Here is a 23,360-nt window from a genome sequence, read left to right as displayed (position 1 = left end):
TATTCTCTTTAGACCTTGTTCTTTGTTACTGAATGGCTCACTTGACAGTATTTTGATGTCAAGAAGACTATCAGTGTTTTAAGTCTCCAGAAGAAGAATTGGGCTGCTTGCCATTTCTGGCAATGCAATCCAATTCTTCAGAGGTGCTGCATTATTTGGAGGCACCATTTACATTCCCAGACTAACGTTCACTTTCTCAGATGTCAGTGAGGACTGACAGTCACCAGCATTGATCCAACAGTTAGGCTTTGATCCAACAGTCTTGTATCTTTAAAGAGGCCAAATACAAGGCCAGAGGTCGCTGGGTGTGCATGTTTTTACATCTGTGCAGGGGTTTAGGTCCACTTGGTCCTGGGTTTAAGGCTTAAATACTCTATAATTTACTTATCTGGGGAACATTTGTTAGTTTTCAAATTAATAGAGTATTTCCAGTAGTAAGCTCAAGTATAGAACAACAGATAAAGTAACAGTGATCTTTATTACCATATGAAAATCAAAATCCTTTCTAGCTTGTTGACTAGTCCTATTTCAATTGTGATATGTTAGCCTAACCAATGAAAAGCAAGCATGAAAAATAAAAGGAAACAAAATTGGTACCATTAGGATTTACTGCACAAAAATTAGCTGTATTTCTTCTCAGTTGTGTTCAAAGTAGTATTTTATATAAGCTCTCTCTTCTAATTCACAGCTAGTGTACCTAAGATTTTTTTTCTTTTCTGTATTAATTTGATAAATAAAAATAGCAACAGCTTCTTTTTAGCAAGTTTGGGGGTTTTTACTACTTTAATAGAAGTGCATCTGGTTGCTTCCAATTATCTTTCTTAAAAGAGATTTATAAAGATGCTAATATCTAGGGAGAGCATGCCAGGGAACTGGAAAAGTATCATGCATTTCTCATTTGGCTTTGGTACTAAAAAAGCCATTCCTTCCTTTTGCCTGCCCATGATGGTAGAGGCTCTTGAGGGCATGACTGTGCCTTCTCATTAGTTACACAGGACAGGTCAAAGTTTCTTTGTGGGAGAGTAAGGAGCGTTGCCTTCAGTGTGATTCTGTGCAGGGTGTTTGCTCTTTCTTTGCAAAGGTAGGTGTGTGTCTTTGGCACCCACCTTCTGCAAATATGGCAGCTGGCTAGTAAGTAATTTCAAACACTCTCAGGTCCTTAGGCGAGAGGTCCCGTGATACCAGACCTTTATTTTCATGGTTAGAGGCTGCTGTTTGGATGTCTGCAGCCCTGGGCAGGGAGGGCAGTGTCACTGTGGAACTGCTTTTACAAGCTGATTGGGCAGTCAGGTCACTCATTTATCTGTAGAGATAGAATGGATGGCATTGCCATTATAATGGCCTTATTTAAAGCATTTTTCAGCCTTTAGTCTCACAGTAAAATAGTAAAAATAAATAAAATAGTAGAATTACACATTAATCTCTGGGGTTTCCCCTTTTCTAGAGAAAAATCTGTTTTAAATGGCTAAGCTGTAGCATTTCATAATCAAGCTTCCACCTCTCTGCACATATCCAGAACTGCTGCAGTAACTGCTTGATTCCTATCTGAACAACTTTTATATGATTTCACTAAGCATGTTCTCAGCCACATATACTGGAGTCGCTGTCTTTGAGATTAATACTGATCCAGGGAGAGTTCTTAGCAGTGCTGAAGAGAAAAGGAACTTTGAAAATTGAGAAGGAAACATTAATGGAATGGAAATTGCAATTTTTCCTTCAGCAGCACTGCAGGAGAGCAGCTGATGGCAAAAATTTGAACATGCAGCATCTTGGTATTGACTTCTACTCCTTTTGGCATGCTAGTGTCTTGGGGAAGACCCTTGTTTTGGGCATCTCAGTCCCACATTTGGGTCCAATTTTTTTGTTTCATTTTTCATAGAACTTTTAGTCCCTGGTGACTTGCACTCGACAACCTTAAACTATCAACAGACACACTAAGCCCATTCTTGGGTTGAAATCCTGGTCTCTGTCTAGCCAAAAATCCCGTAACATCTAAATCTGGTACCTTTTGTATACTTAATAATTTAATCAATTAGTGCTGTTAGTTTGATTTTCTGTTAACTATCCAGCTTGCTCTGTTGATGTGACGTGTTTCATGAATCATGTTTTGACCAGTACAGTTCTTTTCAAAACACCCTACCCTTTAGGTAATTTTTAGTGTAGGAGTAGATAAGGCAAACTGTACGTCCTAGCTAATGCTCCAGGAGAGAATGAAGAGATTTGAATTGACTGTGTCACTGTTTCTCAAGTTTATATACTACACAGTAAATTGAATAGATTATTGCAGTGATAATATAGGCTAAAGCTTTCAGAAAAAAAAAAAAGGCATTAATATCTTACAATGGCAGTCAGTTAAAGAAGTGAACCACAGGGTCACTAGCCTTTTCTAAGCAGAATACCTGCATGCTATTGCACTCTCTTTTGCCACATTCAGTTCATACTTTTTAAGTAGTATGTCTCAAATGTTTGCAAGTCATAGCTTACATTTTAAAACAAAACACCTCTTGTAGGCTAGGTTCCTATCCAGTCCTAATCCACCTAAATTCCTGCAGGAAAACTAATATGTATTTTTTTAATCTTACCATGCATGAAAAACTATTGCTTTTTCACTAGCAAATCTTCCCTCAGTTCTTTCAGTCTCCTGCACAATCTCTCGGAGTCAGTGATGTGTGTTTTGCCCTTCTGATGTTTTAAGCTTGCTAACCTGTCTGATGCTAGCAACCTGCTCATAATATACTTACTTCACTGGAAAAGATAGGAAACTGAAGCTAGAGGTTGAGCTTTCTGAGCCCAGTTAGTGAAAGAGCATTCTAATAGTGATCCTCAGAGGCCTGAATACCCATGTCTTGGTTTCAAACAAACAAATCCATCCTCCGGCTTGTTTTAGAGAGCCAGGGCTCTTCAGCCAGGCAGGTTTCAGACATCTTGATCATTTTACTGAAACCTGGTTTTTTCCCTTTTCAGTTCCAGTCTTGGCAATGTAGAATATAAAGCTGAAGGCAAAGTGCAAATAGCTCATAAGGACAAGTAGCTTGTGTTTGTTAGAGTAGAAATTGATGTGGAGAAGGGTGTAAAAGGAAAGAAGAAATAGCCAAAGATGAGAAAAAAATGTACAATTAGTATTTTGAATTGCTTTTATTAATCTAGAATACTTTTTGTTGTAGAGCAAGAGACATATCCTTCTTGTATGAAAGCGTGATGGAGTGTGTGTGTAACTGAGTATTTGTCTGTATCTCTATAAGCAGCAAATGCTTCTTAGTGATGCAAAAGCTCTTCAGATATTTAATTTAGCTCATGGATGATAGGATGGCCATATTGTCAGTCACAGTGTATCTCTAAACCCATCATTTTTACTAGTCATCTGATGTTCTCTGGACTATAGCCAAAAAAATCTGAATGCTAGCCTTGGTGAATGGAAAGTCCTGTCATAAGGAGTTTGAAAAACATGTGTTGCCTCTGATCCTGCATAAAGAAACTTCTCTGAGGAAGAAAGTGGGAAAACTCTGTAATTGTCAGGTGAGGTGTGCATCATACAGCTCAGTGTCCACATCTTTATTTACTGAACTTAGTCTGTTCTGAGGGGGCTTGTTTTCTCAGAGAATGCTATGTAGAAAGTTATGGATCCACACAGAGAATCAGGAATGAATAGTGTGTACAAACAGAAGATGCTTTTGTAATACTATAATCCTGCCATGGCCATGATGTAGAGAAAAGTGAGACTGCAATTTCCATGGAGTCAGATATCCTGCTTGGTGATCGTGAACAAATAGGCAGGTGTAAACAGCTGCTAGATCTTACCAGATCGGGGAGAAGCAAGGTGCCGTTTGCTGAGAGGTGAGGCGAACCAGGCAGGTGTTTCAGCTGAAAACACAACCACCAAAGGTCACAGAACACAGATCATTATCACTTTTTTTTTTTTGGGGTCTTAAATAGTGGCTTGGATTTACAGGCAAATAACCAATACAACAGCAAGGGGATTACTCCCAACTAAAGGTATCAAATCCTGCTCTTGTTTGTATCAGTGGGAGTCTGAAGTAATTCAGATAACTTTAGTAAATTTACTTTGCTAGTAAAAAAATTTAAAAGACTGACTAGGATTTCTTTTGTATTTCCTATTGGTCTAGCTTAGTGTAAGTTTTTTTCTGTCAAGCAAGGAAAACTGTAGTACTAATAGGTATTGTGAAAGTAACACTCTTCATTAGTATATTGAGGTCTATGCCTGTGTTTAGAATTGTTTTAAAATTTGCCAGATCCTTGTGTGCTATAATGTGGTATTTCTATTCCAGTTAAACTCTGAAGAAAAATAATATTTTTGTGCAGAATCAAGTTGGCTGAAGAACTGCCTCACCATTTTTATCTATCTGGACTGTTACCCTTTGAGTAGCTAAGTACTGAAGAGAGAAAGATTTTCTTGGAATAATTTTTTCCTCACCGAAAATAATCTATTACTGTAGCACAATAACAGTGCCTAAAAAAGATTCAGTGTTCTAGATGATGGTTAGTAAATACATAACAGTAAACCAGTAAGTTTGTCTCCAGAAGGCTACAAAAAAGACTTTCTCTTCAAGAGTCAGTGCCCACCCACTGCTTCACCAGTGTCTGCCTGAGAGCCATGCACCACTTCTAAAGCTTACAGCATTCTTGTTAGTTTTGAAAATAAATTCTGGCTTGTCTGAAACTTTTCATCTGTGGGGAGGTATGTGTCATGTTCAGATATCTGCTTCTTCCTTGTTTGCATATGAGTTGGTACAACTCTTCTGCAAACAAGCCGTGGTAAGGGAGTAGTGTAAATCAAAGAGGAGTTGTTCATCTTTCCCTCGTTTTAGTTCAGTCTTCTCACACATAACATGCTGAGTTTAGGGAACCAAGGCTGTCCAAATGTCTTTTACAGATTGTCCAGGTTGTTGTATAGAAACAAGTCACCATGAATGCTTTTACATTCTGCCTCTACGAGATCTACCTATTTATTCTAAGATAAATTAAATGGCTTTTTATCTTCTCTACAAGGCAACAGATAGAGTCAGGAGAGTGAATCTTTTATATGGGCTGGTGACAATTTTGTGATCTACTGACATCTGTTAAGAGATCATAGTATGGACTGTCTTTAGACAGCAGTGAAAGTTCATCAGCAATGTTTCTTTCCTCTGGTCAGACCCATGTAGCAAAATTAATCACATGAGAGGAAAAGCTTTAAGGCAAAAGAGAAATTTTTTCCACTGTTTTTGGTTACATGGTTTAATCCATTGGCTCCAGCAGATGCCTATTTGAGTAAACTTTAGCTGGTAGGGTAACAGTAGCAAAGGCTTTAGGAAATACAGGGTACAGTACTGGATGTAAAGAATAAACGTTTTGTCTTTTTATTTTTTATTTACATCTGTTACATCTTAGAATGATCGAGATACAAAGGATACAGATGAATGGATTAAATCTGCAGATGGTTTACATCTGTATTGTCATATGTAAGGTGACAGAATGGTACCAATTTGCCACGGCTGGAGGTTGGCCCAGTAACACACAGTGCCGTATGTGATGAGTGTAAGTCTTCTGTAGCCTTTTCCTGGACTGTAAAAGGGGTAGATTCATCAAAATCAGGAGAAAGACACTGGTTTTATACCGGTGAGTAGTAAGAGGCAGAATGAATGTGATCTGTGATTGCTTGGCCTTCTGTGCAGTGGTTTATGGTCAGGAAGACATGAGATGCTAATAGACCACCTTGATAGTGGTTTATAATATGATTTACTAAGGTAAACTATGAAAATTGAAGGAAAGTGATGAATTGAAGTCTGTTTCTGTTTAGTTCTGTTTCATCAAAGATTTGGCAAATGTGAGAAGAAAAAGCACTGTAGAACAATGGCTTCAAATGTATTCCCTTGAGCAATGCATTTTCTGTATCAGCTCAGTGAGTCTCACTTTGTCCTTCCTCTCATCTGATTCAAAACCAGCATTTTGGCATCTCTTGCAGAGTGAGTGTCTGCCTGGCCTTCTGAGGGTCCGAGGCACTTTGATAGCTGGCTCTGTGGTGTACCACACCAGTGAATGCACTAGCTGTCAAATTGTGGTTGTTCACCACTGCAGCTTATAGAGAGAACCCCCCTCCAACTTTTCTACCTGTCCTGAATCTTACCTTAATAACAAGGCCACTTCTCCCTTCCAATTAGTAACATTGTAATATAGCATAATTGGCAAAAAGAGATACAGGGTGGGGTGGGAGTTTTGGATTTGTTGTTACTCTGTCTATAAATGACTCAGAGCCTGTTCTGTGAATTTGTATCACATGAGGAATCCTTCAAACTTGTTATATTAGAAAGTGCATTCATCCCAGGGGGAGGAAGAAGCATCTTACAGCATGTAGAGAGGCTGACATCATGGTGTCAGGCAAAGGGGAACCTTAATGGTCTTTCTTTGTCCAAGATGTTTCACAGCCATCAGCAAGGGAAGGTTTTGGTCTCCCAGTAGGTGTTTGTCTTGGACTTCATACGTGGTAAAAATCTGTAATAGGTTCACATTCCTATGTCCTTTTGGAAGGACATAAAGAGTGTGCTGAAGACCTTTTTTCATTTCTTCTTCGTTGGAGTTTGTTTAGGAAATGCAATTAATATTTGTGAATAGTCATCATCTCATGCTGTTGATATCCTCTAGATACAAGATTTCAGACAGGGACTTAAATTAAAGGGAAGAAAATGCTCTACTGTAATCCCAATAAATGCCCCAAAGAGGAGGTCTGAAAGCCTCCAAAAGGCAACATCTACCACCCAGATGCCTACTCTGTCCTTGGGCAGACATTCATCTCGTGTTTTCAAAATCCTCAAGTGCTGGAGATGATTAATTCCACTGCTTTTCCGTGCTCACTCTAAAGCCTCTACTGCTGTAATTTAAACCTCTTCTTCCATCTACAGCTCATGGAAAATAAATTATCCCCTTTCCTCTATAGTAACAGCAGTCTCCCACACTGTCAACTCTGCTATAGGCAAAATCCATTGTAGATGAATTCTTACCCATGTATTTTGGTTCCAGTATTATTATATTTGGCTGACACCTTAAACACAGTAAATAAGTCTGTTGAAACTGTAAACGACCAAAACAGTATGTCATATAAGAACAAAGCCCATAAGATTCAGGGGTTTAAATAAGTTTTGTGAAGGATTGATTTGGCACAGGTTCGTGTCTTACTCTGTGTGCTACTCTTAATTTAGTGATTAGCAAGCAGCTATTAAGTACAGAAATCTTGTTTTCAACTGGTTTTCTTTTTGGACAGCTGTTTCACATCCTTGCTGTGTACAGCTACTCTGTGTTGTTTTGCTTTTATAAATTTTCAAAATTTACATAGTTTGGTAGTGAATCATGGAAACTGTAGCTGCCAATTGTAGAGAGAAGAGACACCTGCATTAAAATTCAGGCCCCGGGCACACCATTACATGAAAGCTGTGTCTTTATATGATTACTGACTACTTAGAAATAGTGGCATTTTAGAGCTTTGTAGTACAGTTTACAGTGTTTCTATAACTCTTACTGTATCTCAAGACATTTGGAATAAAACTCAAGGTCTTTTAGACCACAAGGTTTTAGACACATCTTTTGGTTATCAAAGGTTGAAGAACTGTTGTTCTCCAATTAATAGATCCACAGAGAGCTACATTTCTCTATTAAGACAGTTAATTGAAAAAACATTAGGAAGACTTCATTTATAAACATGCATCAGTGTTTTGACCTCATTTGATAATCTGACACTATGTGAAAATACTTTTATTAACATGGAGCTCATAGCTACTGGTTTTGGCTCTCAGATTGTCTAACTTCTGAATATTCCTTCTTTGTCTAATTATGGATATAGAAGATTATAGAGTCTGTGTGTATTTAAAAAACAATGGACTGAGAGTATAGCACGGCACCAAGTTTTCAGAAGGCCTAAGGGGAGATTTTGTTGTTAGAATTTCTATCATCCTGCTCTACCTACAGTACACCTGACAAACAGGAGAAAAGAAGATAAATTTCATGTCATAACCTGTCCTGCCTGCTTTAGGGCAAATGTGTGGGATGAGACAAGACTTCTGCTGTTGCAGAAAGTCACTGCAATATGTAGTGCTATATATACATGCTGTATGCATATATATATATGTATGTATAGATACATATACACAGACCTTTGCTACTTTATTAGTTGGATAGCTCTTAGTTTCCAGACTAAGGTAATTACCTATCAGGTTATAATTTGTGGGGGTTTTCTCCCAAATTTGAACAGTTCTTCTAGTGTGCCTCCTCTGATACCATTGCAAAATAGACTGAAATAAGTGCTTTGCACTGCGTTTCCAACCCAGAAGCATTTGCAGAGGCTGTAGCCTTGCCAGGATCAAATTATTATATTGCTTGCTGAGAAAAAGAGGGGTGAGGGAAGAAAATAAAAGTGACTACTTCTGCAGAGTGACCTGCCATGAAGTTATTAGATGGCATACAGAGATTTTGACCATGTGTATACAGAACATGATCTGATAGACCATCTAGGCATAATTTTTCTCATCATCCTGAAGGATTTGTCAGGAATCCTTTGTTCTTTGCTTTTGTGTGTACTTTCTTCACTGAAGTCTCAGTTCCTTGAAGCTGTGGATAATATGGCATTTTATTTATTTATTTCTTGACCCGGAACATCAGTTGCGTAGGAGTCTGGTCAGTGAGAGGATTGTTGTATTTGTCGTGAGAATAAGCAGATGGTGTAGAAAGGGGGGAACTTCTTACACTAGCTTTGGTGGCAGGTAGTTTATTGCGTGTCTACAACCTGCCTCAGTTAATTCCCTAGGCTTTTTGAGAGCGTGTTAAGGCTAATGTAGCTATGCTGATTTTGGTACCTAAAGCCAAGCTCAAGTGCCTTTGGTCCATCTTCAGGTATGTCATGCAGACATATTTTGCATTCATTCATACTGCATCATGTGGAGAACCAGAAATTAAGTTTTTCCAGTTAAAATGTTTCTGTTTTCTTGACAGGGGAAAAGAAGAAGGATGAGATTAGTTCTGTGGAGAAGTTCAAGACAAAACTGAGGGAGTCACTTGTATTTTATTACTAGTTTTGAACTCAGAAGTCACATTCCTGTTGAACAGCCAGACAAATAGCCGACTTTCTCAGAGCACTGGGATGTGACTAATACCATAGTTTGCAACTCACATGTCTGCTCTTTTTAGTATGTCTTTTTTTAACAGTAGTCCTTATTTTTATGAGCGCTATGTACTTGGCAGGACAGCAGTAAGAGGTTTGCTCTGCTGGAAAATATTATAGAGGTTTTGAGGCATTGCAAGACAAATTAATTCATATCTTATTAAAGACAAATGCATTCTGTGGCCTGTCTAGACAACTAAGAGATTAGGAACTGGAACGCTACTGCAATTCAGACTATGGTAGTAGTTTCCATAAAACAGTGTTTCGTTCTATGTAATTCTGCCATTTTTCTAATACATGTACATTTAGGATATAAAACAGGTTTTGTGCTTTTTTTTACTTACTACTCAGCAATTTTTGTCGTCTGCTGCAGTAATGGAGACCAGCACTCTGTGAAATGGCTTGCAGAAATTAAAACAAAACCTAGAAGGGGAGATGTAATTACAGAAGTAAATATTAACTTGTAGAAGTACTAATTGCTAAGAAATGTCCATTTCAGTGGGAACAAGTGGCAGTGCCAGAGCACTGCAGCTGTGGCTGAAATCATCATTGTCTCCCCCGTACGGTGGGTGAGCCCTGGAACTGTTGGGGAAGGATCCGTAGCTACCATTTATGGACGTTACCACTGAGTTGTACTTGAGTTACAGGCTTTTGAAAATTTTTTTATATCAGGAGTTTTTAAGAAACACATAAAGGGGCTTTTTGTTCCAAGAAGCTTTTGAAGTATGGTTGTCCCAGTAGACTGCAAGAGTTACGCTCGTGCATTTCCAAGGTTGTTACTAAAAATAATTTTCTAACTGTTGCACCAGCTGCTTTTGTAACATTGCTTCCTATGTTCTGTACTGCTGACAAAACTTCCTTACCTCTCTGAAATTGGTCAATTTTGCCTCTATACTTTATGGCTTGAGAACTTTAAATTCATAGAGGGTTAGGAATGAACGTTTTGGAATGGCTGTTCTGGCTTACAGCTGTACAGACAGTGCCAAGGCAAAAAAAAAAACAAAACAAACCCAAAAAACGAAGAAAACAAAAACAAAACCCTGCATCTCCTTCAGCTGTTGGGCAGTTTCAGAAGGTTTGTAGTTGCAAACTGCAACTGGATCACAATAAGCCAGCAAACCGGGCCATACAGCTTACACAGGGAAGGGAAAAGTGGTTCTCCTATTTGAATCCCACATCCTGTTCTCATGTCAGAGCAGTCAGTGACCTTGACAGACAACTGTTACTGAGTTTCTCCACTACAGCTGCCCATGGGGACATTTTCTGTTCCATATTCCGCTCCCACCCCTGCCTTAGTGTCCAGTGTCTGCCTTTGATAGATGTATTAATCACCATTGAAAAGTTGTGTACAAAGTCATCAACAGCACCTTCCTCTGCCTTCCTGGGGTCTAAGCTAAAGTGTAAAGAGCCCGGAAGGAAAGCAAAGCTCATTCCAGGCAGTCATTTGCCTGTCCCTGACAAATATTGGCTGAAGATAGGAATAGTGAGAGAGTTTTGTTTAAAGTTATCTTTGAATAAGGACTTTCTGAGTGTGTGGGAGGTAAGGGTGAGTGTGAGTGGGGAGAGGGAATAGACGAATCAAATGTCAGTTTTGAATTTAAAATCAATTACTCCATTTTGAAAGTCAGTATCGGAATTCGCTTGAGCACAATTTCTAGTCTACACTTAGGGTGTTGATTAAGGAATAAGGGGGAAAAGAGCAAATCAAAATCAGCATGATTTCAGTACTTACTATATCACCAGTGAAACAATATTAAAAATATTACCATAGTGAGGTACAGAAACCAGATGAACAATGCAAAACAAGTGGGTTTCTGTGTGAAAGTAGGTTAGCTCTGGCCTTGTAGTTCTACTTTCATAACCTGAACTGAGAAATTATTTGCTTCTCCCTCTTTATCCCTTAGTGTGTTATATGGGCAGAGGATAATGTGGTCCATGCCACAGCTGGATATGCTCTACCAGTCAAGTACAGTCTGTCAGAATAGCCCAGAGCACCTTCTAGGTGACAGGCGTGCTCCTGGCTGGAGTGTAGAGATTGGCAAATCACACTGAAAGAAAACTTCTTTCTTCTGTGCCTTGCCATGTGTACGTAAGCATTCAGCCAGAAGGAAAGTACTCTTGTCAAAACCCGTTACACCAGTTCTGACCTGCACCCTCCTTCGCTATCTGCACTCGGGCATCTGCTTCAGTTTTCTGGTAGTCATGGTACTACCATCCTTCACTGTCGCTAACATCAGTCAGTCACTTATTTTGTTTTATTCTCAGGTGTGGAGACTAACCATTCTTTAGGAAAGCAAATGACAGCTTGGTATAATCTGCCCAAGACAAGAAAAACTGAAGTTTCTTTCAGCAGCAGCAGTTGTTTTAGGGCCTTAAAATACAGGGAAACTTTTCCACGAGTTTCAGTGTTTTGTTGGGGTTTTCTTTTTTTCCTGTTGGTTTTGGAACAGATCCTAACCCCCAAATTGCTTTCAGGTGTTGCAGGATATTAATTGCAGAGTACAATATTATAACAAGAGCCCACAGGATGCTGAGTATGTACCTAAAGGTACATAGCATGCTCTTCTCCATCCTGGCTTCTGTTTGTGAGGCCGAGTATATCCATTAATAGGTAGACAATCCTGCTTTCACATTGCATTTTTCTTTAGCACTTCTCAAACAGCATATTCTTTTGCTGCTACATTAAATTAACTTGTACAACACTGTAACGAATTTCAGAGGGAATTGCAATCATTAGAAGTGTAGCTAGTTCTGTCTAAGCTACCTGTTCAATTTGTATGCTCTGCTGTGTGTCAGAAGCCAGCACTCCGCTCTTCTCAGTTTACATACTGATGCTCTTGCAGAGACAAAATATTCTGAGAAATAACCTAGTTTGCAGAATTCCAGAAGAAAAGGGATTGTTCAGAGTACATTGAAGCTGATTAAGATGTTTGCTTCTTGTCTATCAACTGTTGTGTCTCAAGGTAGCTTGGTTAGAAAAGGGCTGTAGCCTGATTAAGGGGAAAAAAAAATGAGAAAAAAAGATAAACAGTTATACATCTGCATGTATAAGCATTACTGAGTTTTGCACTGATGATGGGTTATAATACCTGGGTGAAGGAAGTTGGCTTGGAGTGTGGCACAAAATTTCACAGAGAGCATATGAAAGCAAGCTTTTTCTGTGCCAGGAAAGAAAACTGTGAAGGGATTTTTTCCCCAACTGAAAACCCTCATAAAACTGGAAGTCTGAACTGGTGGGACACAATTCAGTAAGAGGGAAAAGAAGTTTTTTTGGTGGAGGACTCATTAGTGCAAGAGAAAGCAGTGACTGTAGAATTGCAACTTTGGTAATTAGGTGGCTTTAGAACTAGAGAGAGAGTTATTCCATGAGCTTAAAAATGATTATGGCAAGACTTCTCTGTGGAAAGGGACAGTTGGAAAAACTGACTACACTGAGACCTGGCAGTTTGCCTGAAAGTGAATAGAACAGGAATGAAATGGTATAGTTTATTCTGAGTATGGTTTATACAGAAGGATTCATAAAAGAAGCTGACAAAACTACAGACAGAAAATTGGCTAGAAAGATCACGGCTGCCGAAGAGAAGCAGCTAACTTGGAACCACAAAACCTCAAACATACTATATAACATTTGGATTTTGACCCACCTGATTATGTAGCACCACAAAAGCAAACAAGCAGAACACACAGTGTTCTGGAACAATGAAGCTGCAAAGACATTATGGTAATTTATAGCATCCCAGACCAGGTGATACTGATGTCTTAAAATAGCCAAAATGACTGCTTCTTAATTATAAACATATAACCTGAATATCATGTCACTGACTTGAAAAGAATCAGGCCCTAGACTGTGTTTGGCTTCTGTTCTATGTTATGGGTAATCAAACTGTTTGAAAACATCTCAGATGGCCAAAATGGGTAACTCAGATGAGACATTGCTCTTTGTGCAGAGCAGCCTTGTCTCAAAAGGGCGAGAAGCTTCTGTAAGGTTTAATCTGGAGAAGATGTGAAGACAGTACAGTTGTTTCACAATTTAATCTTTTCCTCTTTCAGTGATTATAGTAATTTAACAGCTTCACTTAAACTTCTCGCTGAGCTAATTTTCAGCCCAGCTGAAACACAAAACCCAACTTGGGATGGGGTGGAAGAAGTCAGCAGTTCGGAGAGACGTGATTTTAAAACACCAGAAATAGAAAATTAAAAGCTCATTGGAAACTTTCAATAAATGTTGCACAGATGACAGTTGATCTGGTCCTGGCAAAGAGCAGTCAACTAGTTTCTTCAGAGAATTCAGGGATTTTTGTATAATTTCTTTTTCTTTTTTTTTTTAATTGACTAATTGCAAGAAGATAGCATCAACCTTATGATGGTACAAACTAGTGAAGGAGTACAAGTGACACAGAACAGTGCTATGAGTTTTTCTTCTCTGGGCTGGATTGTTTCCAGTCTGGAGAAAACACATTTTAGAGAACAGGGTTAATCACCCAATTTTTAAGAGGGGTAACCATTAGATGGAAAGAGAAAACACCCTCTCCCTGTGAACCACACACTTAGAGGTACACAAACATAGACACTCTCTGTATTAGAGTTTCATCCTCACTGCCCTACCTGGAGACTTGTATTTGGGGAAGAATTTCTGACCAGTTTGTATGTTCACCCCGTGCAGCATGAATGAGAGGTGAGCCATCTCTGACACAGTGCTTGTGAGGCCTCTGTGTGGAGAAGCCGTAGCCTGTGATTCAGATGGGAACTCAGATGGCCCCCTCATATGAACATAAGGCCATAAAATGATTCCGAGCTTGAAAAGCTGAATGAGCTCAAGCACCTTGCTAACTTGAGGCCTACTGTAGCATCTTAGCTGGGTAACAAAGGCTGATGCATGAGGGAACTGTGGGGCTTTCTTCTCCCTAGGATGTATGTGGCTCTTCAATACTTGCCAATCTTAAATTAATGTTCAAATCTGTCTGCTGAATACTCACGTGCAGCAAACAAGGGGGGAGGAAACACTGAGTTTATGTGCATTTCAAAAGCAGGCAATGTGGAAATCATGTTCATCGACAGGCTAGAACATTACTAAAGGTAAATTGACTCAATTGACAGCAGGGAAATATGAGGAATGATGTCAGCCGAGAATCTACTCCTGCATATTTTGCAATATTCAAATGAAACTGAAGTAAGGATTTAAAATTTACATGGGTAGATACTTAGACATTTGCAGCTGTAAGCTTGCAGGTGATGGGCTATAGTGATAGGTACATGAGAGGCATGCCATCAGCCCAGAAAAGGAAATCAAATGGGGTATGACATCTACTACTTCCCATAAGTACCAGCTTTAAGGTAGTGCTGCTCTTACCATAAAGTCCCAGGAATGCTTAACATTACCACTCCTGTGGAAGGAAGCACTGCATGTTTCAGCATAGAAGCTGTTGCTGACAAAAATGCTCAGGCACTGCAAAGGTGCTTTCGTTTGCCTGAGAAGAATTTGTCTGCCCACTGTAAAGGGGAGCAGAAGAGCAGTTAAAAGGAAAAGGAAACACATTTCCCTTCTCCCTTTGGGCTGTCCTTGCTGGCTTAGGGAAGCCAACAACACTGTGGAGTTTCTGAGGTCAGCACCAATGTTGCTGGGGAAGCGGAGGGAGGACAGCATAAAGTTACCTGGCTCAGGACCAAGAAAGCTGTTGCAGAAGGGTCTCCCACCGAGCGTAAAGCTAGTCGTGGCTGCTGCAGTGTAGTCTCTTTCCTTTGGTCTTGCCCTCCATCTGAAAAAACAGCCAACAAGTAATGAAGCACAATTGTACTGGAATACAAATAGAACAGATTTAATACAAATGTTTTCAGGCCTCCTCCCCCCCCAGAAAAATAACCACCAAAAAAGCCTGCAGAATGATATAATTTATTTTCTTGAGGTTTCTGGTATTAATATTTATATAAGACGTGAAGCCACCTAACACTTTGAGGCCACAATATTTAGGTATGCCAGGGAGGTAGCATTGTTCTATTACAGAACTGTGGTTGTACAAAGAACCAAAGTAAGCTTTTTTCCTCAGTTCCCAAAGAAAAAATGTAATCAGTCAAGACCACTTGATACTTCAGGAAGAGGAATGGATTTCTGTCACACAGTGACAAATTGTATTTTTATCCTTTTCTTCAGGAGTGTATCATTGATGAAGACTGTGAAACAGGGAAATACTGCCAGTTCTCCACCTTTGAATACAAGTGTCAGCCCTGTAAAACCCAGCATACAGTAAGTCCTGAATGATATGTGTTTGTATGTGGTCTTCAGAAACACAGTGTGTAAGTTATTGTTGCCAATGTCAGCAAGTCAAAATTGGTAGAAAACATGATACAGAGCTTTCTGCATGAGGTTCAGAAATGGATGTGTAGAATGTCTTGGGTTGGGCTTTTTTTCTGCCTGTTAACACAACTAAGTTTTAAGGTTTCTATTCTTATATGCTTTAAAACCTGCACTCTGCTGCTCCTGACTCAAGCTTGACTTGTTAGGTGACCTAAGGGGAGTGTAAAGACATTGCAAGCTGCCAGTGAAATGAGCACAGAGGAAATACTGTGCCAGCTTCATAGGCTCAGCTGACAGTTGGTCATTTCCAGCTCCTGATTCAGGAAGAGAATTGCAGTAACGTGTTTCTTGCCTTCATTGACAACTTGTACAATGCTAGAGTGCAACTGTTACTGTAAATCATCATCGTAATGGATCATTTACATTATTTGAATGTGTGAACTTCAGGAAGCAGTAAGTTCCTGTCTTTTGAGCTAGAAGATAAATGTTCTTGGTAGTAGCTATGGTTAGATTATCTTCTCTAAGTGACAGGTGCCTGAGAAGTTCAGGCTTTTTCTGTGGTCAAAATCCAGTTTAAGAGCAGTCTGTCGAAAAAGGCCTTTTATCTGACAGCATCTTTTCATCAAAGTTCTGCAGATGGCCTCTTGTGAAACACATTAATTCCTCAAAATGTTTACAGACAATTAAGTCTACAAGCAAGCAAAGCTTGCTGTGAATCATGTAATCAATTGGATTATTATAATCTAAAAGCAACAGGCTATTCCTGAAATGTTTTCAATACTTATCTTTATAACTTCAGGGAGCTCTGTTGTTTTCAGTGAATTCTTGCTTAAATACAAGTCCCGAATATATGCTCAAATGTCATTAAGAAAGCTTACTCTTCATATTTTAGAAAATGTTAAACTGGTATTTTTTCATATTAACATGGAATAATTAAAAATTAATATTATAATGACCTAACACCCCATCTCCCCCCTTTTCTTTGTAGTCCTCAGTAGAACATTTGTAGGCTAAAGAAAGTAAAAATTGAGTTCTAGCTACACTCCTGTTGTAAAGTCAGCTCAGACAGAAGATGGTGGGATCAATTCCCTGACCTAGAACCCCCACAATTACGAAACATTTTTCTTTTTAATTAGCAGGTCTTAAAAGTGCTAGCATAGTCCTACTTCTTGCCCCGTGTTAAGCACTTCCTGTGAGAACCACTGGAAAAGAAATTCTGATTTTGTATGGCTGCCCAGACAGGGCTTTACGCAGACAGAAAAAAGCTGTTAAAATACTGACCTACTAGGAATCTTTAAGATGTTAATCAAACTACCTAAAAAAAGAAACAGAGTGACACACCACTTTTATTAAGTTGATTTATTAGGTGTGTATAGTTGAAACACTGGGATGGTTGTCATACAAAGCTATCTTTAGCTAGAGATTTGCATTTCTGATTTGCAAAGATTTTTTCAAAGAGATTTTTTTCAAGGATTCTTGGTTACAAATGAGGTCTGGTTCTTATTACAACTGAAAATTGGATTTTAGTAAGATTGTTTTGCTTTGCTCTTTGAAAACAATCCTTCTGAACAAACTGAAAATTCCTGAATACATTTAACAATGGGAAAAAATCAGTAATGTTTCCCATTGATAATGTTTCATTTATTAGTTTTTTTTCCTTGATTGCAAAAGGCCATCCTGAAATCTGTATTACATTGTAGGGTGTGTAGCTGCTGATCAATTTTGATGTAAATGCTAAAATAAGAATTAAGGTTTTGTGGGATTGTATAATAGTACAGATGTAAGAATGTATAATAGTATACAAGGAGTGCTGTTACTCTGCTGTGGAGGTTCCTGTCTGGCAAATACTTCTATCTATGCTTGAAGTTGAGAACCCAAGCAGTTATGTTTAAACAGTGGGAATATGACATGCATATATTTATATGACATACATATATTTAAAGCACATATATGCAGTTGTCTTCAAGATCAGGGTCTAATTCTGTGTTTAGCCATCTGTTGATATATGCAGTTAGTGCTAGGGTGACAGTTCTGTCATGTGCTTTTTCCATTTGCAAGCACTGCTCACGGGATGTTGAATGCTGTGGAGACCAGCTTTGCGTGTGGGGTGAGTGCAGGAAATCCACTTCAAAAGGAGAGAACGGCACCATTTGTGAGAACCAACACGACTGCAACCCTGGAATGTGCTGTGCTTTTCAGAAAGGTACAGAGGTTTTGCTTTTTATCCTATTCATTTTGTACTACAGGAGCGTTAGTATTTAGCTCTTCTGCTAAGGTGAAATGGTTAAATCTCTACAGAATCAAAAGGTCATTTACCCTTGGCCTGTGGAGCACACTGTTAACTTCATTATAAAACTTCAGTAGAATTAGGAGTGGGAAACAATCTGATAGGGGTGCACAATGGTGAAAGAAAAGCCTATTGCACACTAGAGATGAGACCAGCATGAGAAGCACAAAAACCTGCTGTTTCTAAAGGAGAGTCTCAGACATTTAGAAGAAACAGAGCTGTGTCAAATTTTCACCCAATGGAGCAAAAATAAGAGAATTAAAAATGGCCACAATAAAGTAATGAGATTACTGAAAGTGGCTTTTCTTTCATATCAGCAAGCAGACCATAAGAATCAGACTGCAGATACATTTTGTACTCCAAGTTTTATATGAGCCTTCCAGGGCACCACACTATGCAGTACTGACCAGACAGCCAAGCTACGCAGAGGAATGATGGTCCAGGTTACATTGTCAAGTCCACACGGTAATGTGAAACTTGATTTACAAAGGGAGGAGAGGAGGAGAAGGTATCAGGCTGGAAATCAGTTCTAAATCCTGCCTGGTCAGGCTTCAGCTTCTTCTACCGTTTTATTCCTGCTGATTCCTCACTGCTTTTGTCATAGTTTACCTTAATTTTGTAGTGACAGGATACAATTCCAGCCATCTTTCTACACCAGGTAGATACTCCTCTAGATAGCTTTTTCCTAGCTCTTGCTCTGAGCAAGTGGTGACCTTGTACCTTCACTGATAGTGGGGCTGCCTCTCCCGCCACCAGCCTGCTGGTGGATCAGGCTACTGGGGCATTTCAGGAAAACAAAGGAGAAAGCTCAAACACCATTTTAAGGCAAGCAGGTCTGCTCAGCTTTTCCTTGTCAATTTTGAGCATTACGTAGTAGACCTTTGATGTTAAGTAAGTTTGGTTTCAGCAAGTTTTGGTTAGAGCAGTTTTATTTCCCTCCTCATCAGTTTCTGCCTAAAGCATTTACAGGTTTTCCCAAGCTCTGTCAGAGATTTCTTTGTATTCTGATTCTGAAATGAGACAGAAAGAGCACTTTTAATAAATGCCTGTTACTTTTATCATGCAGGACTTCGAGTCTCTGCTTATGTTACAGAGATGAGTAAATCAGAAGTATGCATCCATTGGTGTTAGCAGCACTAGGCTGGTCTGCTGTGAGGGTAATACTGATCTGTAGCCCTGATCTCCTGTGGGAGCCAAACAAGCCGTGTGTTCCTGATGATTATTTCAGCTGCATAAGACATTCACAGTAATTTGAGTATGAGTTAGTGCTTGGCTTTAAATGAAATTTAGTACAAGCCTGTAACTCAGGAAGGAACAATACAATAAGAATATTGACTAAAATTGATGGAAAACTTTAGAGCTGTTAATTAATAGCAATGGATTTTAATTCTCTACAATTATCTGCTTTAGCAGTGCTTTAGAGTTTTTCAGGTTAGGCATAACCTCAAGGCCTTTCTCCATCACTAGAGTATCGCAAAAGCTTGTCCTAATAAAGATTGGACTGTATATTTTTATGTATATTTGGACTGTATATTGGACATGTATATTTTTAATATAAAATAGGAGTAAACTATGGAGCATTTGCTGCTTAAGATAAAATCTGGTTTGGAATTAGGAACTGGCAAGTCATATACATTAAAGCATACGTGTGTCTGCATCGTACACACACACATATAATTTGATCAAGCCTGTTTTAAAAACTTAGATTCTGAATTTTTCACACATTTTCTTCTGCCATTGCACAAAGAATGAGGTGAATGAAGACAAGATGAGGGAGGTTCAACAGGAGCATCTGGAAGATCTGAATTCAAGATTGACGCTATAAGTTACTAGTGTCAGGAAACCCAGACAACATATCCTTCTGAATAACTTCTTACACGGGTTGAAATTCACCCCTGTGCAGAAACAAGGGTGCCAAGCCCCAGATGCCACCAGACAACTTTGCCTGTTGTAGAATTACTGTAAGAAATTAAAAGGCAGAGTAGTTCTTATCACCTCGTTATTTAGTCTCTGCACAATTGCTCTGTATTTGTAACCTCTGCAGTGCTGTGCATTGCAGGGGATTCACTGTAATGTTAGTTTTCTTCTTGGTTATAGAATAGTTTTGCAAATCTCCAAGGAATGGAGTTGTGCAGTTCTAGTGTATTGACAGTAGTCTCATCATGAAGAAGCAGGAGTTGATCTTGCTCATTAAGCATAAACTTCAAATGTCTTACTCCCTCTTAGTAGAAAGAACATTAAGTTATGGCTCCGTAAAATGTAAGGGGACTTAAATGAGGTCAAGTCTGTCTTTTTATAGCTTGCATGTAAACTTAAAGATTAGGTCATCTCAGTTTAGCAGACAGTTAATGACTTCCTATAAAATTAATCTACTCTGGCATGCAGAACTGCTGTTCCCTGTGTGCACTCCACTGCCCGGAGAAGGTGAACCCTGCCATGATCCCTCCAACCAGTTCCTCAACCTGATCACCTGGGAACTGGAACCCGATGGGGTACTTGAGCGATGCCCGTGTGCAAGTGGCTTGATCTGCCAACCTCAGAGGTAAGTATCAAAACGGGGCAAGCAAACGGCTTGAAATTTTTGAGGGGTCTCTTTCTGTGGTAAATAGATACAGAGCTTGCAGATTCTTCCACACTATAAAGTGTTTTGACAGCTTTTGTCATCAACAGCATTGAAACTTTCTCAAACTTACTGCTTTGTCCCACACAGATGTGCCGAGTTTGGCAACACCTTACTCCAGCGTGAATTAAGTTTGTGTACCAGGCTGGTACTGCTTTTTAATTAATCAGAAAGTACTAACAGCTGTTGAGATTTATCATTCCAATTTAATTCTCTACATACAGCTCTTTTCCACCAACCTTCTAGGTTAGATTGAGCTTGTGAGACATTTTGCTTGCTTTCACACATAAAATATATTAAAGACATTTTAATACATGCAGTAAGTGTAAACAGGTGTGTTCTTGGACTCCTGATCAGCTTTACAGAAGGTTGCTTCTATCACAAGAAAAAAAAATATCTTTGCTTGTGCTTTCCTTCAGTTTCAAACTAACCTGAGAAGCCAGCTTCCCTACCGCTGACTTCAGATCAGCTGTTCAGACTTGGAACACTTCATACTGTGCACTCCTTCAGTATCACTGAACTTCACGGAATGGGGAGTGGGCTAACTCTGTATTTTCTGCTAGAAGCTAAAAGTTTTAATATCATGCCTTTAATCATGCTGTAAAAGGACAGCATTTACATTATCAGCAATGTCAGCGGGAGAAAGTGAGGTCATTTCAGTTTTGCACTGAAAGCATTTTTAGAAAACTTACATGTTATATATGAAATAAGCTCTCCAGGTTTGTTCCTACACTACCATTTTCATTAACTTCCAGCAAGACAGCATAGCTGTGATAGAGATCTAGATTAATATTTCTCTCTTCTGTGTCCAACTCTGTCTCTACATTTTTTTTCATGCATAAAAAGTAATTGGATAACATTTTGTTTCATAAATGTGATCTAAGGAAGCAAGCAGAGCTGATCCCATCCTTTAAGCACCAAAATTTTAGTTAAGTACCGTAAGTTTTAGCAAGTACTGTAACCTCAGGGAAGAGATGTCAACAAATGTCATGTCTAATAAGAGGGAAGACATTTCAGATGAGGATGTAGAAACACAGAAATTAGAGTGTGAATATAACTGAACTGTCCAGCTATAAGTCATAAGAATTATTTAACTGTTTAGGGTTATCACAAATACAGTAATACTGTGCATACCATCTGCCCATGACTCGCATGGACAGTAAGGTAAGGCTGCTTCTGTGAATTTACATGGTCAGTGTGAAGATTCAGGTAACATTTTTTATTAAAAGAAACAGTCCGTCTCTGCTTGAAAGGGCCCTTGGCTAAGTGTTACCAGTGAGCGATGAACACTGAAACGACCAGATTCTATCCTAAAAAATATGGGGATAGTCTGCCCACAAATGGAAGTCTCAGAACTCCTAGAAAGCAAAACAGGCAAGAATTCAAATCGTACACAAAATAAGCCTCAGGAACAGCTTTAGTTCATTCACCCTTTGTTTGCAGTGAATGAGGCTGCAGCTTTCAGCGGTTGTGGCGGGGAGCCTGCACAAGCAGCGCTCACCTTGCACTGCCGCAGCGACCTGCGGGCCTGCTCCGTCCCAGGCAGGGCAGAGAGAGCAGAGGCACTGCAAACAGGTTTGTTCCCCTGGCTCCTGTCAACAGATTAAATCAGTCTTGTTCCCTTTTGAAGTCCCTATAACAAACAGGGAATGGTTGTTTGCAGACAACTGAAGCCACTTCTCAAAACAAAGACAGCAGCAAATACAGCTACTGCACTGCCCTGTTTAGAACCAAATATAGAATGCTCACAGTTTTTCAGTTTTTTCAACTCCGTAGTTGGATGGCAACAACCTTTTTTTTGCATTCCTTTTAAGCTGGAGTATCATATTTCTTAACTTGGTATTACAACATGAACAAAAGACTAGTCACCATGAGTGCTTGTAGGTAGAAGGGCCAGGTTGTGCTGATGTCCACTGCCATCTTGTGTCCCAGTAACATTTTTTGCTATTATGATCTTTATTCTATCTCTGGATGTGGAAATCTCATCTTTTACTCTCCAGCTGTCAAACCTGTAAAAATCAGATGTTTATCAAGTCCGCTAGGGTAGATCTGACAGTATTCTGCATTTAACATGCTTTCATGTGGGAAGAGAGTAAAGAATTTTATTAAAGAACTAGAAGATCATGAAAAGATGTGCTGTATGACCAGATGTCTCTTTTTCCAACAGCCACAGCACTACATCTGCGTGTGAACTGTCTGCCAACGAAACCAGAAATAATGAAAAAGAAGATTCCTTACTGGTGGATGAGATGCCATTTCTCAGCTTGATTCCCAGAGATCTTCTCTCTGATTATGAAGAAAGCAGTGTCATTCAGGAAGTGCGTAAAGAATTAGAAAGTCTGGAGGATGAAGCAGGTTTGAAGCCGGAGCCTGACTCCGTTCCTGACCTGCTTTTGGGAGATGAAATTTAAAGTCCAAACACCAGACAGTTTAGTTAGTTATTTCTAGAAATTTTTGTCTAGTGTCTTGCTTATATAAACCCTAAACACATACTGCTGGATAGAAGTGCAATAAACAGGGTCTTCAGTGGGCATCCTTCTCTGTGCAACAAACCTGTATGTTCAAATTATTGATGAATTCATTCAATCTTTGGACCAAACCTTCTGTCAAAGGCAAATGAGAAATATATCAGTGTTGCTTCTGCATTAACACTTTCCCCTTGTACATTAGAAATAAACTTATCAGTACTTGTACTCATTAAAAAATACACATAAGCATACATTATCTTAAGTTATTAGTGACCGTGGAAGTGACTTTTAAGTACGTATGTTTAGAATTGTGCATTTTTCTAGGGTAAGAACCATCTACTTTGGACTGGTTTAGTTACTGATTTTAAGCAATTTTGTATTTTTTTCTTTAGCAAATATAATCAGTGAAGCTGCGACATACAGACTGTGGGTGTCATGTTCCTCCCACCACACACACACTGTGAAAGGGCAGAAAAGATAAAGGATGCTCACCGTTTCAGCTGAATATACCCAGAGCTCCTCTGCAGCTGTGTGCAATGGATGCCATC

At 39.2% G+C, this 23,360-nt stretch overlaps 1 protein-coding gene across 1 annotated transcript in view; it reads left to right on the top strand.

The window, feature by feature from the left end:
• The window catches only part of DKK3 (dickkopf WNT signaling pathway inhibitor 3), a 29,352-nt gene extending 6,289 nt beyond the window's left edge, over nucleotides 1–23,063 (top strand). The window contains exons 4-7 of the mRNA XM_042784511.1: nucleotides 15,294–15,386; nucleotides 17,496–17,640; nucleotides 20,110–20,266; nucleotides 22,512–23,063. Coding sequence (XP_042640445.1) covers nucleotides 15,294–15,386; nucleotides 17,496–17,640; nucleotides 20,110–20,266; nucleotides 22,512–22,755 — 639 coding nt within the window. The 3' untranslated portion in view covers nucleotides 22,756–23,063. The remainder of the gene's footprint in view (nucleotides 1–15,293; nucleotides 15,387–17,495; nucleotides 17,641–20,109; nucleotides 20,267–22,511) is intronic.
• The last annotated feature ends 297 nt before the right edge of the window (nucleotides 23,064–23,360 follow it).

The sequence above is a fragment of the Tyto alba genome, unplaced genomic scaffold (genome assembly GCF_018691265.1).
Source record: "Tyto alba isolate M040663 unplaced genomic scaffold, T.alba_DEE_v4.0 Super-Scaffold_8, whole genome shotgun sequence".
Classification (NCBI taxonomy): domain Eukaryota; kingdom Metazoa; phylum Chordata; class Aves; order Strigiformes; family Tytonidae; genus Tyto; species Tyto alba.
This window is presented reverse-complemented; position numbering and strand designations above follow the sequence as displayed.